This window comes from Pseudonaja textilis, chromosome 3, assembly GCF_049901715.1.
Source record: "Pseudonaja textilis isolate UNSWEBS1 chromosome 3, rPseTex1.2, whole genome shotgun sequence".
Classification (NCBI taxonomy): Eukaryota; Metazoa; Chordata; class Lepidosauria; order Squamata; family Elapidae; genus Pseudonaja; species Pseudonaja textilis.
The window spans coordinates 176,574,011-176,587,159 of record NC_141992.1 but is presented as its reverse complement, the minus strand read 5'-3'; the positions used below and the strand labels follow the sequence as shown (position 1 = coordinate 176,587,159).

The 13,149-nt window shown below is 36.5% G+C and overlaps 1 protein-coding gene across 5 annotated transcripts in view; it reads right to left on the bottom strand.

The window, feature by feature from the left end:
- Positions 1 to 13,149, bottom strand: part of VPS13B (vacuolar protein sorting 13 homolog B) — a 308,832-nt gene that overhangs the window by 227,401 nt on the left and 68,282 nt on the right. For all 5 annotated transcript variants that reach the window (XM_026705911.2, XM_026705908.2, XM_026705909.2 and 2 more), the window contains exons 18-19: positions 6,080 to 6,214; positions 3,983 to 4,156 (exon numbers count right to left, since the gene is read on the bottom strand). In XM_026705911.2, coding sequence (XP_026561696.2) covers positions 3,983 to 4,156; positions 6,080 to 6,214 — 309 coding nt within the window. The remainder of the gene's footprint in view (positions 1 to 3,982; positions 4,157 to 6,079; positions 6,215 to 13,149) is intronic.

Sequence of the window (13,149 nt, the reverse complement as noted above, 5' to 3'; positions counted from 1 at the left end):
ATTTTATTCCTGACAATATACTCATCAAATTATTCTTATAACTAGCAGGTTTTAATAATAATTTCAATGAATTTTCAATTTTTAATTTCCCTTCACATTAACAAATATATTAAACCCAGGTGATCTGGGGGCCAGGGAACAGATCAATATATACTTAACTATTTAAATTGGATGGAGCTTGAACATTTTTAATTTTGGTATGACCATGTTCCTGGATAAATACAATTCAATATACAACAAGATCCAAAGTGCCAGATTATAGTTATTCTTCTGATACCAGGCATTCAAAAATAAAATAATGTGAATGTATGGGATAATGAGAAAGAGTTAGAATTGTTGTATACCATAATATAGGTATCCAGATATCCATGTTTTAGAAGGTATCATAATCCTTATAAAATTATCCATTAAGATTAAAGAGAACTTCGTTCCTCTAATTCCCACAACTAGCTCATATGGAAAAGAGATCAACCTCCAACTTGTATGTGTAACATCTTTAACATTTGCTCTTTCTGTGCTTGTGATTAAATGTAACATTTTAAAATCCCAAAGTTCTAAGAAAAGCATAAATCCTTGTCTCACAGCTGCTGTTTGACTCTGAAAGCACAGGCAAGCCTTAACCATCAAGAAATCCCAATAGACTGAGCTGGAGAACACCTGTATCTCTTCATTTAGCTCCAATAACAAAGCATAAACTTCAGCATTACAAAAATAGATGCCATGTTCAGCTGCAGCTACATTTTGCTCCTAATTCCCGTGAACAAAAATGCTAAGAGCATTAAATCATTGAAGCAAGTTCTGTCATCAGAAGGATAAGATTTTTTTTTTTCTTTCTTTTTTGGAGCAGAAATCCAGTGGGAACATGATAGAAAACCAGCAACAATTACACATAAAGTATGGAGTGAAATCCTCAGGGAGAGAAGAGGAAATGTAACAGGATAGATGAGTATAATTGTTATGCTTTATGCCCAAACCATAAATGTGAATTGTCTTTAATTTAAAATTCTTCAAGATAAACTATTTTTAAAATTGTGTTTGTATGTGTCTTATGTATTAGTAATATAAAATCATTCTTTTGCAAACCAAACTCCATTTGAATTAATTGCATCTTTTACCAATAATTGGATAGAAAAAACTGACAATTTCATTTTACCCAAACTTCAATACCAAGGGGAAAAGGGATTGAGGCAACCATCCTGAATTTTATGCCCATCTCTTCCTTTCCAATTAACCCCACTGAACAAAATTAACCTCTGCAACATAAGGAGGTATCAAATAACATTGTTGCTGTTGTAATTTATGTTTCTACAGATTTCAGTAAAGGAGTTCTCCTTTACTGGGTATAATGAAAGAAATACATAATACTGTTCTTAAATCTATAATACTATAGATTTCAGCTTATAGTCACTATTTTTATTTATTCGGTGCAATTTTTAAGAAGTGCAAACAAATTTATATGACCCACTGATTGATTGATATAGATAGATATAGATATAAAGAGAGATATAAACCGTCGTGAAAGAAGAATAAAATGATTTTTATAACAAGACCTCCTACTAGACCAGGCATCTTGTAATCCTCTAAAATTTACTCCTAAGCACCCCTCAGCATTGGTCATGGTTGCTGGGGCTGCTGCCAGCAACATCTTGTTCCCTACAGCTGTCCTGGGCAGGGGGTTCTTTTTGAGGGATGAAAAATGGGATTGAGATATTATAAAATGAGTCAGTAAGAAAAAGAACTTCTTTGTTAGTTCTCCATTTGTTTTTTTTTTCCTAATTGACTTATCCCTTTGTTATAAAATTCTTTCCAGAGATGAAACATTTGTAGAATTCTGTTTATATCCTATCTGGTTTATTTTCCCTTTGAAATAATTTACATCAAGCCAATTTTGAAATATGAACTATATAGGCAGTCCTCGAGTTATGACCTTTGTTTAATGATGGTCCAGGAATAGAACTGCCTCAGAAAGGATGCTTTGTGGCCTATAAACATGTCCCACTGTCACAAAATGCTGCATCATCACCACTGCTGACACATGATCCTAATCTGGGCATTTGGCAACCCGTTGGCATTTACAAAGCAATGGGGAAACCAGTAGGGAAGGTTGCAAGCTGCTGCCACCTGCAGAGAGGACTCCAGTTTGTCTCTGGAGACTAGCTGAAAGAACTGTCTCATGAGGAAAGTTGAACATAACCTGAACACCCTTGGTACGTAGTTCTTTCAACCAGCCCCAGAAATAACAGGAAGCCAAAGTCCAAGCAAAGAGAAGACAGCCAGCTCAGTAAGACATAGAGTGCAGAGAGCCTTAAATCGGGGGGAGAGGCCTTGTGAGGCCTGGCGCAGGTGGGCACATATGTGTCTCTTCACTCAGGGGCTAAAAATCCTGCTTGGAGTTTGGCAGGAAGGATTTTCAACTCTTGAGCAGATCCTTCCAGGGTCTCTCCCACCCCGAAGCATCCCATACTCATTACCTGGGAATGCATCCACTTAAGAGCCCTGGTGGCAGTGGTTAGAATACAGTATTGCAGGCCAACTCTGCTCACAGCCTGGAGTTAGATCCTAATGGGGTTTAAGGTTGACTCAGCCTTACATCCATGTGAGGTTGGTAAAATGAGGACCCAGATTTTTGAGGGAAATATGCTGACATTATAAACCACCCAGAGAGTGTTGTAAAACACCATGGAATGGTTAACGCTATAAGTCTAAGTGCTATTGATAACCCACACAATCACTTAGTGATAAGTGAGAGTGACAGTATTATGGGCATTGAGTGAAGCCCTCACATGATGTCTCACTTAATGACTTCTTCACTCAATGACCTGTATTGCAGTCCCAACTGTGTCATAAGTCAAGGATTACCTGTAGAAGCATGTGGAATAGGTATAACTGTCTTTAAACCACAACTGATGTTTAAATGAATTGACAATAACCCAAATCTTTTTTTTGTATTTCTTCCCTGATAAGTTGTTCCCTACAAAAATAGTGGAAACAGCTCTCAATATCCAATATTTAACAACATAATGAACTACAAACAAAATACATGTGGCCCTAGTTATCTGTGGTCCCATTATCCACTGTTTTGTGAGTCAGTGGTTAGTATACAGACCAGATCATTATCTATGGTAAAGGGTTTTGAATATCCATGATTTTTGGTATAAGGTTCTGTTTGGAGGATAATTTTTAAAATGTTTTTATACATTTTACACACGAGCAAAATGGCAAACAGATCTTGGCATTATTTATGAAGTGTATATTTTCAGCATCCCATTATCTATGGTTTCTTTATCCATGATTGTTCAATTTGAACAAAGCCCCAGCAAATAAAGAGAGCCACCTATATAATGAATATGAAACTTAACTAAATTCTGATTTATTCCAACAAATTTAAACTCCTATATTCCATCCATCATATTTTGCTTTGGTTCAGTTACAATACGAGTGTTCTATGACATTCTCTCTTTATTATATCATAAGAAAAAGCGGTCAACTGTTTCTTTAAATTTCCAACTTTTTAAAGTTCATGTCACCATGAATATTTTGATATCTTTTTCAAAATTTCTTCATCATTCTGAACATTCCGAAGAATATGTAATTCCTTTAAATCAGTGTTTTTCAAACTTGGCAACTTTTAAGATTTCACCAGCCAGCTGATTTAAGTTAACAAATCTTTATGAAAAGTTAAAAGTTTACATCTCGGCCAACATATCACAAAAGGATACTTACTTCTGATATATTCCAATAATAGCAATAACTATCTATCATTGACTTAATAAATAAAGTAGCATGGTTAGAAAGATGAATGCAATATCCACACAAAAACGTCTAAGTTGGTCAAATGAAAAAAAAGACTCAACTTTTTCGTTGAGATTGTACTGGATCTCAGTTTCTGAAATACATCTGTTTTTCTTGAAGCTTTCTTACATGCTCAGAAAATTCTTTGATTTCCTTGTAGATACATTTTTTCCAAGAATTTCACACTTACCGGAACTGTAGCTGTAATCCTTACACTGAGGGATCTGAATGGTGAAAGCTAACCAATCTGGAGCAAAAAGTGATTCTGGCTTTCTGCTTTCCTTGAGCCATTTGCTGTTGTGTAGGTCTCTGGTATCAGATGGACCTTGTATTAAAGGAATACGCTTCTCCTTTCCACCATCACCTGGATAGATGGTTAAAAAATGTTAAGAGTGCAAGGAAGAGATGTCGAACAGGATATACTAGCATCATGTATTACAATTTTAAAAATCAGATAATGTAACCTTTTTTTCTATTGGTAATACCAAAATAAAGACATAAGACTTTAATAATAACTATATGTTAAACATCTATGGAGGTTCTCAGTCATCCAGGTCATGGTTGTTCCAAAGCTGCTTTTTCAAGAGGCAACTGGACTTTCTGGTTTTTCTTCTTGTTACCCAAGAAGCTTCTTCAGCTCTGACTGGATGGTGGGGAATGGAAGGATGTATAGTCCTTACAGACAGCTGGTCATTTGCATTCCTTTAGAGAGTCGTTGCAGCCACCTGGAGGTTTATCTGTGTAATCAGAGTCACCTGAGTAGTGCAAATGGGTATGGAGCCTTCTTGGAACTGTTGAAAGGACTGTGTTGGTAGACTGGAGATAGCTGAGGTCATATCCCTATCCCTGTTAATATCTTCATTAACGACTTAGATGAGGGAATAGAAGGGGAACTTACCAAATTTGCAGATGATATTAAGCTGGCAGAAATAGCTAACATCCAAGAAGATAGGCTCAAGATCCAGATGGATCTTAACAGATTAGAACACTGGGCCTATCTAACAAAATGAAATTCAATGTAGAGAAAAGTGAAGTCCTACACTTAGGCAAGAAAAACCAAAAGTACGCATATAGACTGGGTGAAAACAAGGTCAACAGCAATGAGAAGGATCTTGAAGTGTTAGTGGACACTTCAAGCTAAATATGAGCCAGAAGTATGCAGCAGCAGCCAAAAAAGCTAATGCAATCCTAAGTTGTATTAACAGAGGGATACAATCGAAATCAAATGAGGTACTAATACCACTCTATAAAGCCCTAGTAAGACTACACCCACAGTACTGCATCCAGTTTTGGTCACCACATTATAAAAAAGATGTTGAAACTAGAAAAAGTACAGAAGTACAGAAAAGAGCAACCAGGATGATTAGGGGACTGGAGACTAAAACATATGAAGAACAGTTACAGGAACTGGGCATGGCTAGCCTAGTGAGGAGAAGGACCATCACATGATGGCAGTGTTCCAATATTTGAAAGGCTGCCATAGAGAGGAAGGGGTCAAGCTATTCTCCAAAGCACCCAAAGGCCAGACAAGAAATAATGGATGGAAACTCAACAAGATTTAACCTGGAAATAAGGAGAAACTTTCTGACAGTGAGAACAATCAACCAATGGAACAGCTTGCCCTCAGAAGTTGTGGGAGCGTCATCACCTGAGACTTTCAAGAAGAGATTGGACTGCCGTTTGTCAGAAATGGTGTATGGTCTCCCGCTTGGGTGGGGGCTTGGACTAGATGACCTACAAGGTCCCTTCCAACTCTGATTAGTTATTTTCCCTCCTCCTCTGTTGGGAGAGGGCTGTTCAATTTTGACATAGATGGCTTCTTTGATTCCTCTTTCAAGCCAGCGGTCCTCTCTGTCCAAAATGTGGACTTTGTTGTCTTCAAAAGAGTAACCTTTGTCTTTTAAATGCAGGTGGACTGCTGAATCTTGTCTTGATGGGTTTGGTTTCCTATGTTGTGCCATGAGTTTATGAAGTAGTTGTTTTGTTTCCCCAATTGAACTTGCAGCTGAAAGTAAGTTCACTGTAGATATAATTTTAATTTTTTATGCTTAGCTTTTACAGAACTAAAACTTTGTGTAATCACCAAGGTACAGTTCACTAGCAGTGATAGAAGTATTCTTATTGCAATGCTTCATCATCTAACTTCGTTTTCAAAAATAGAAATTAAGAAATAGATTTGATTCATAGGAACAATGCCACATTCTTGTTTTAGTAACTCTCCTTGTGAAAAGCAAGACAAATTCTCCTAAATAGGCCATCAACTTTCACATGGCCCAGCTGAACGTACCTGGGGCTTTGGCACAAATTTTTATTGATCCGACGGTTCCAGAGGCACAGTTGACCAGCAATGTGCTGCAGTACTTCAATTCAACATTTTGGATTGAGCCCTCAAGACTCGGCTGAGGATTCTTCGTTTTCACACCTAATAAAAAGAAAAAGGTAAATGTACTAGCCTGTGAATTCAACATATTTATATTTTTCATCAAGACATTTAAATACTACAATTATTTACTTTCAATACACTCAGTTAACACAGTAAAACTGAAAACATAGCACTGTTAGTTAGCTGGATACATATACTTGCAGTTAACTTTGTGCTCATATTAGACTTCTGTAAAGATTTGTTTCTCTAGCTATATTTATGTATAATTTCCCAGAGTTAAATCAATTAAAATAATAGATTACTCCTTGAAACTATTCAAATCAGTTACAAAATATAAATTAAATTTATGCAGCTGGGTAGCACAGCATGTAAAAGAAGTTGTCATCCTTTTACAAAAACAATGTTGAAATTACTTGAGGTCAAAAGTGAAAATAGGTTTGGTGGTCTCTTTTTTCTCCCTGCACGTCCAAGGAAGCCATTTGCCACAAGTTTAAAACTTACTGGCAGCTATTCCTGAACTGTAACAGTGGGAGGTGTAACAGGTCAGAAGCACGGAACTCTGGCACAGTTGTACAAGGAAAGCTCAGAAAACACCCACCCACATTACATTGGGCTGTGGCCATTCATATTATTTCATCTTTTTCTATGTTCAAAACTACCCTTATTCACTGTATTTCTAAAAAAAAAAGTTTCAGCACCTGTTTTTAAAAAGTAAATAAATGTCAAAAAAAATTAATGGACCCCAATCCTTAATTGGAAGTAAGATTTTTTTTAAAAAACTATCAACTTTGAAACAGAACCTTCTTTGTTGCATCTCATATTTACAGTTGGCTCAACAGTCTTTGGTATAAAATGCAGTTCCGTAAAGAAAAAAAAAGCCTAACCATATCATAGTTATTATTCTAAGTAATTTTTCTGATTCTTAGGTTCATGTTACTTTAGTCAGTCTCACAGAAGCATTTTTTTTAAATCAGAAAATAAATATTCCAATTAAAATTGGAAACGGGTCTAGAAAAAAATTGCATTTACATACGTATATTTTCGCTGGTTCCTAAACATTGATAAAATTCATAAGAATGCAACCTTATTTTTAAAGATATGGAAAAACATAAACATTCTTTTTAAAACATTACTTTTAATATTCTCTATATAAAATACTTTTCATGTATCATTGCTTTGAAAAAATAAGGTTTCCACATCTCAATGATACTATGAACTAAAGCAGTTTTTCTCAACCTGCAACCGCTTTAAGAAATATGAACTTCAACTCCCAGGATTCCCCAGACAGCATAGACAAGTATTTAGACCAAACACAATCTATTGAAAAAAATGGCATCCCACTTAAATATTCTGCCAAGCAAATAAATCACCATTTACAACCAGAACCATGTCAACTTGATATTGGAAGATGAGCTCCTCCAGTTGGAAGAGGAAGAACAAAGTGTAAGACCAAACAGCATTTCGTTTTCTGTTGTGGCTCAGGTAGGGTGAGCATGCTTCAGATCCTATCAGCAAAGAAATGCCACCGGAAGGACCTTGAAGACTTTCTGCCATAATGCCCACCTTATGGAACATTCTCCCACAGGATGGCACTGAGCTTGCTGGCTTTCATAAAGAGCTGGTTCTGTGCCCAGACCTGGGGTCCACGTGTGTGCAGAATGTAGTTTAATGGTTAATATAGTCATTATGATGGGTGCTTTATTTTCAGCTGCTATGTATTTTAATGGTTGTATTATTTTAATTGATTAGGTTTTTAAAAAAAAAATATGTTCACTACCCAGAATTACTTTGTTAAGTTGGGTGGACATAAAATTTCTCCCAATTAAATAAATTGTTCCAGTTTATAAATAAACAAATCAATTGCTCCCAGCATCAGGAGCCAGTTAAGATACAGGCCAACACATTCTGAACTAATTGTTGATTTTGTGTAGTCTTTAAAGGTAGCTTCCTATAAATTATACTGATGGTGAGAGCATGAGTTACTATCCCTAGATCCCCTTGTAGCAAGTAAGGATACAATTGATGCACTAGTTTGGGGCAGAGTATAGTCTACGTAGCATCTTATAAACCTTCCCAGAGTTCACAGGCCAAAAATAATCCTAGATAACAGGGCTAGATGATACTCTGATTACTACTATAGACTCTATCCAAGCAGACTCAAGTTTGCAGTGAATTTACTTTTGAAAAGCAACAATCCCTCCTAAAACAAATGATATTACTGACAGCGTTCCAAGTAACAACCTCCAAATTAAAAGACCCCGAGACTGTCATCTTCTCAAAGATCCATTTTATTAGAGATGTCATCTTGGCACATCTGAGGAAAACTTGAATCTGAGATTTCGGCCCAAAGAGAATCCAAAATCCAACCCTGCACCCAACATTTCATCACATGGTCCAATCATTACTTCGTTCCAATTGGAGACTAGCCCCAGGCACTCCCCTCCAGGTGCAGAGTACCATGTCCTTGACTTCCTGAGAAAGGAATGTTGTTGTGGCTTATCTTCCACCGCCCCTTGAAATCCCTCTCCCAAATACCCAGGCACTAAATGTGGATGCCCAGAAGCCTCAAAGAAAAATGGCTTCCAGCTGGTACAAAATAGTACCTGCCATGAGTACCTTTTTATAAAAACAAAAAACAAATCTGGCATCTTCTTGATTCACCAGTACCAATTAAACTATTTCATTAGTTAATGATTTCATTTTCTCTACAATTCTAGAGACTGTTTTAGTCATTGGGAACACAATATGTTCTACTCTCACAAGTATAAATAATTAATATGACACAATTCACTTCCAGGAATTCATTTTTCATTGTTTTTAAAATCTACTCACTTTTCTATTTGGCTTTTAAATTTTCAATTCCAATTACTATTGATAAAATATATAATAAAAGTCCTTCCAGATTAAAGATGTAATATGAGACTCGAATGTAATTGTTCTGTTTGGAAAAAAACCTAAAGTTTTACTATACTACAAAATACTGCATAACAGATGTTGCTAGGAAGAATCACTTTATAACTTAATAAAACTATACTACTGCCAACTACATTTTGAACAAAAGGATATACAGTACTGATCTTTCTTTCATCTTACCACCTGTTTCTGTAAATTTATTACATTCATTGTTTCCAATTTTAACAAACCACATAATGGCACAAAGGAAAATATTTCAACCCTGGAATTATTTGCAGTTTTTCTATCTGGCTCATGTAAGACCTGCAGTCTGTTAATAATACAGACTGGGTCTTTTTTGTCTGACAACCACTGAGCTTCACAAATTACTCTCTTCCTATTCACCTGTTTGCAGCTGAATTGCCAAGCTGGAGCTGACTTCAGCAAGCCCTACAGGACTGATGACACATGCTGCTGGTAAACCAAACAATATGCAGAAATTACAGGATGACATCTTTGAAAGATGTAAATGCCAGAGCCAAATTTCAACTCTATATGTGCAATACTTAAAAAGTGTAACAATCTTGAAATGAAAAATCTTTCAGAAGTGCTAATGTTATCATTAAATAAAATGACAGGCTGTAGAATAACTTCACAAAGGAGATCCAAAATTCTATTTAAATCAGGTATTTGAAAACTGTATAGGGTCTTGGTCAAGAAAATAATGATATTGGAAGATGAATATAAATTTTAGCATCATTTTCTTACTTGATTTTATTTTACCGGAGGTTGGTAGCACCTCATAAGGGCCCCTTTCCAGGGTTACAGGAGAAGATGGTGAACAGTTTTGAAGGTGGAAGAGTCTTTATGCCCCAACAGCAGATAAAACAGTAGAACCATCTTCTAGGAGAAGATAAACTCTGAATTCAAACCTCCACTACTTTGTGGCTATATCTATCATTGGAAAAGGCTTCAGGAGCCAACCTGAAGGCAAAATCTGGAGCCGGAGGCCCGGAAGCAGTTTGTGACTGTGTACAATCACGTTCTGGAAACTCCTGCGATGCAGCTAGAACTAATTGTACCAGCTCTGCCATTCCGTTAGACTATTTCAGTGACATGGAGACGGGGGATCTGCTGCTTGGGTAACAGTTTATACTCCATATTAAATTACCCAGGCCTCGTGTTCTGGAGAGGACATTCCAGCTTTGCATACAGCATTGAAACAATATGGGAAGTGGCAGTTACCGGTTTCCTAGTACGATACCATAGTCTCTTGAGACAGAATGATGCCAATTCAATTCAATCCTTAGTTACCAACTAAGTGTTCAGCAACTGTTATGATGGTGCTGAAAAAAGAGATTTGCAACCAGTCCTTGAATTTATGGCTATTGCAGCATACCTGCAGTCTCTATTGTAATTTGGGTATTTTGCAATCAATGTGCATGTGTTAACAGTCACAGACTGCTGTGGTCACATGATCACCATTTACAGCCTTCACAGTCAGGTTCCAACAAGCAAAGTCAATAGAAAAGCTGGCTGGAGATTCTAAGTTGTAGCAGTGTGGTGTTTCACTAAATGACAATGTGTGATTCTCTGAACAACTACAACTGGAATTCATATTGTAAGTCTGGTGAAGTCAAATTATGCTTTTCTTTAGATTCGGGTTTTGTAATTTATCTATGCAAAGTTTTTTATGAATATATCAATCTAATAAGCATCCTATAAAGCCCTACACTGAAATAAAATGTAAAGAATAAGAGCTCAGAAGCTGGAACAAGCATTAACCGCCTCAAACTCAGTAAGAAGACAAAGCTGTTAACGTAGCAGAACACATTTCATTTTCACATTCTGGAGCTCATAAAATGAATTCAGCAAAGCATGCTAAGCTACAAGAAAAAAGCAGTATAAATAAAATAAATAGGAAAAAGCTATATACACAAAATAAATCCTTACAATATTATCCACTTAATATTATTAAAATATGTTCATTAAAATATTTACCCTTCTCAATCAATATTTTTAAACTGATGTTTATTTTAAAAGATTTTAGTCATGAGAACTCTGTAATTCCATAATAAGAACTTCATAATTCTGACAACGATGTATATAAAATTATCTTTTTATTTGGTATGAAGTCAGTTGGCAGTCTTACACCTATGCAATGCAACATAGACCCCAGCTGGCATCTCATGCTCTCAGAGATACAAACTGCAAACCCAGAAACATCCTTATTTGCAGCATTGCCAGGATAATTTTGTCTACCATTCACACCACTATTATTGTCAGGCAGCCTCTGCAGGTGTGCATGGTACATAAACATACAGCTGTAACTAAGCAAGCCAAGTGCAATGCATAATGAAAACCTCAGCAGCTGTTTAAAATCCACAGAGAACAAGTGAGTTAATATTTTTGGAAAAGCAAGGATGGCAAATTTATGATTATCCTAGCCTTCCAAAATAGCTTCTGGATTGTGTCATTTTTATGTCATGTCTATTTATTTTTTAAAAAACATCCATATTTTTGAATACTAGGAAAATAGTCAATGTTTTATAGCACAAAAGTAGCTTCATATGTAAAGTAAGTTTTATTCCATGCAAAGTGCTAAACAAGATTTCATGCTGGAACACATGGTTTTTGATAAGTGCCATCATTATTTCTCAAATTTATTAGCTGCCCCTCTTACCACAGGGTAATTCATTAAGTATACTGATTATAGCACCACAAATCATTTTAATCTAAATTGTTATCAAGTTTTGCTGGGTTCATTGTAGTATTTTTCTCTTTTCTCTATACTTTCAAGTCAGCTACCTTATACAGGAAACTTGCACATTTTTGGTATAAATATATAAAACCAAGACTTATAAATATATAAAACCAAGGCAACCTTGCTTTCACAGCAGAAAGACAAAAATTACCCTGTAAAATCTCCTTTTTATAATGCTAATTCCACAGGGACATATTTTCAATAGTCTGTGTTGTTTTCTTTTTTAATTGTGTTTTCAATTTTTCTATGAAAGTATTTTTTTTAAGGAATAGTATTTTTTCAAGCAGCAGGAATGAAGTTGCCTACAAATAAATCCAAATTAAGAAGATCCAGCAAACAAATATATATAAAGTAACTCACCCACTCAAATTCATCAATACTGGATTGTGTATACTAAGATCATATAGTAACAAAGCCTATTGCTCTTTTCTCATCTGGAACATCTGCACAATGCCCACACATAACCTATTAAACTCTTCCTAACCTAAACTGAATCATACTTCATCACTATAAATGTGTCCAACAAATTAAGTATCAAGCCCTGGGGCAGACTATTGTAAGGGTGTATATTTATTTAGTACGCGGTAATTGAAAGTCAGTTTGGAAATAATGATTTCAACATATATTGATATATTGAAAAAACAACCTGAACTTCCAATTTAAAAAGCTGAATAAACTACAATCATGAGATTAAAATTAATAATGGCAAAACTGACAAGATAGATGTGCAGAGAAAAAAATCTGAACTAAGAAAACTTGTAGTAATCTTAAATCGATGGCAAGTACGGCAGAGGCAAAGATGATGTGAGAAATGGTGATTGTATGATGTCATGACACAATGATGCACCTTATATATTTGTGTCAGACACAAATACAAAGTAGGATCTTTTAGCGCAGTGGTTCCCAAACTTTTTCAGTCCACTTTTTCAGTCAGGAAAGTAGAGCTGCCCAACGTGCCACCGTCCCCACCACTGAGTTGCTGTCCCCAGAGGCATGTCAGAAAGCTCTACTTTCCAACGTGCCGCCACTGCCTGCTCTGGGCTTCCTCAACCTTGCCCTGTACTGGCTCCAGGAAGGAGGGAACAGCACCACCCTCTATGACGTGAGTGCCCCAGGAGAGGGGAGCAGCTTGGGAGGCTGATCTCTGGCGGGAGGGGCAGCCTGTGAACTTGCTGTCAGGCACGGCAACTACAAAGAGGGGCGGGCTTAGCTGAGTGGGATCCTGGATATTGGGCATGTGGTCAAAGCCCCCCTTCTTCTGCCTCCCTGTAGGTGATCCACGGATGCCATTGACTGTTGCACCAGAGCAGTGCAAGGG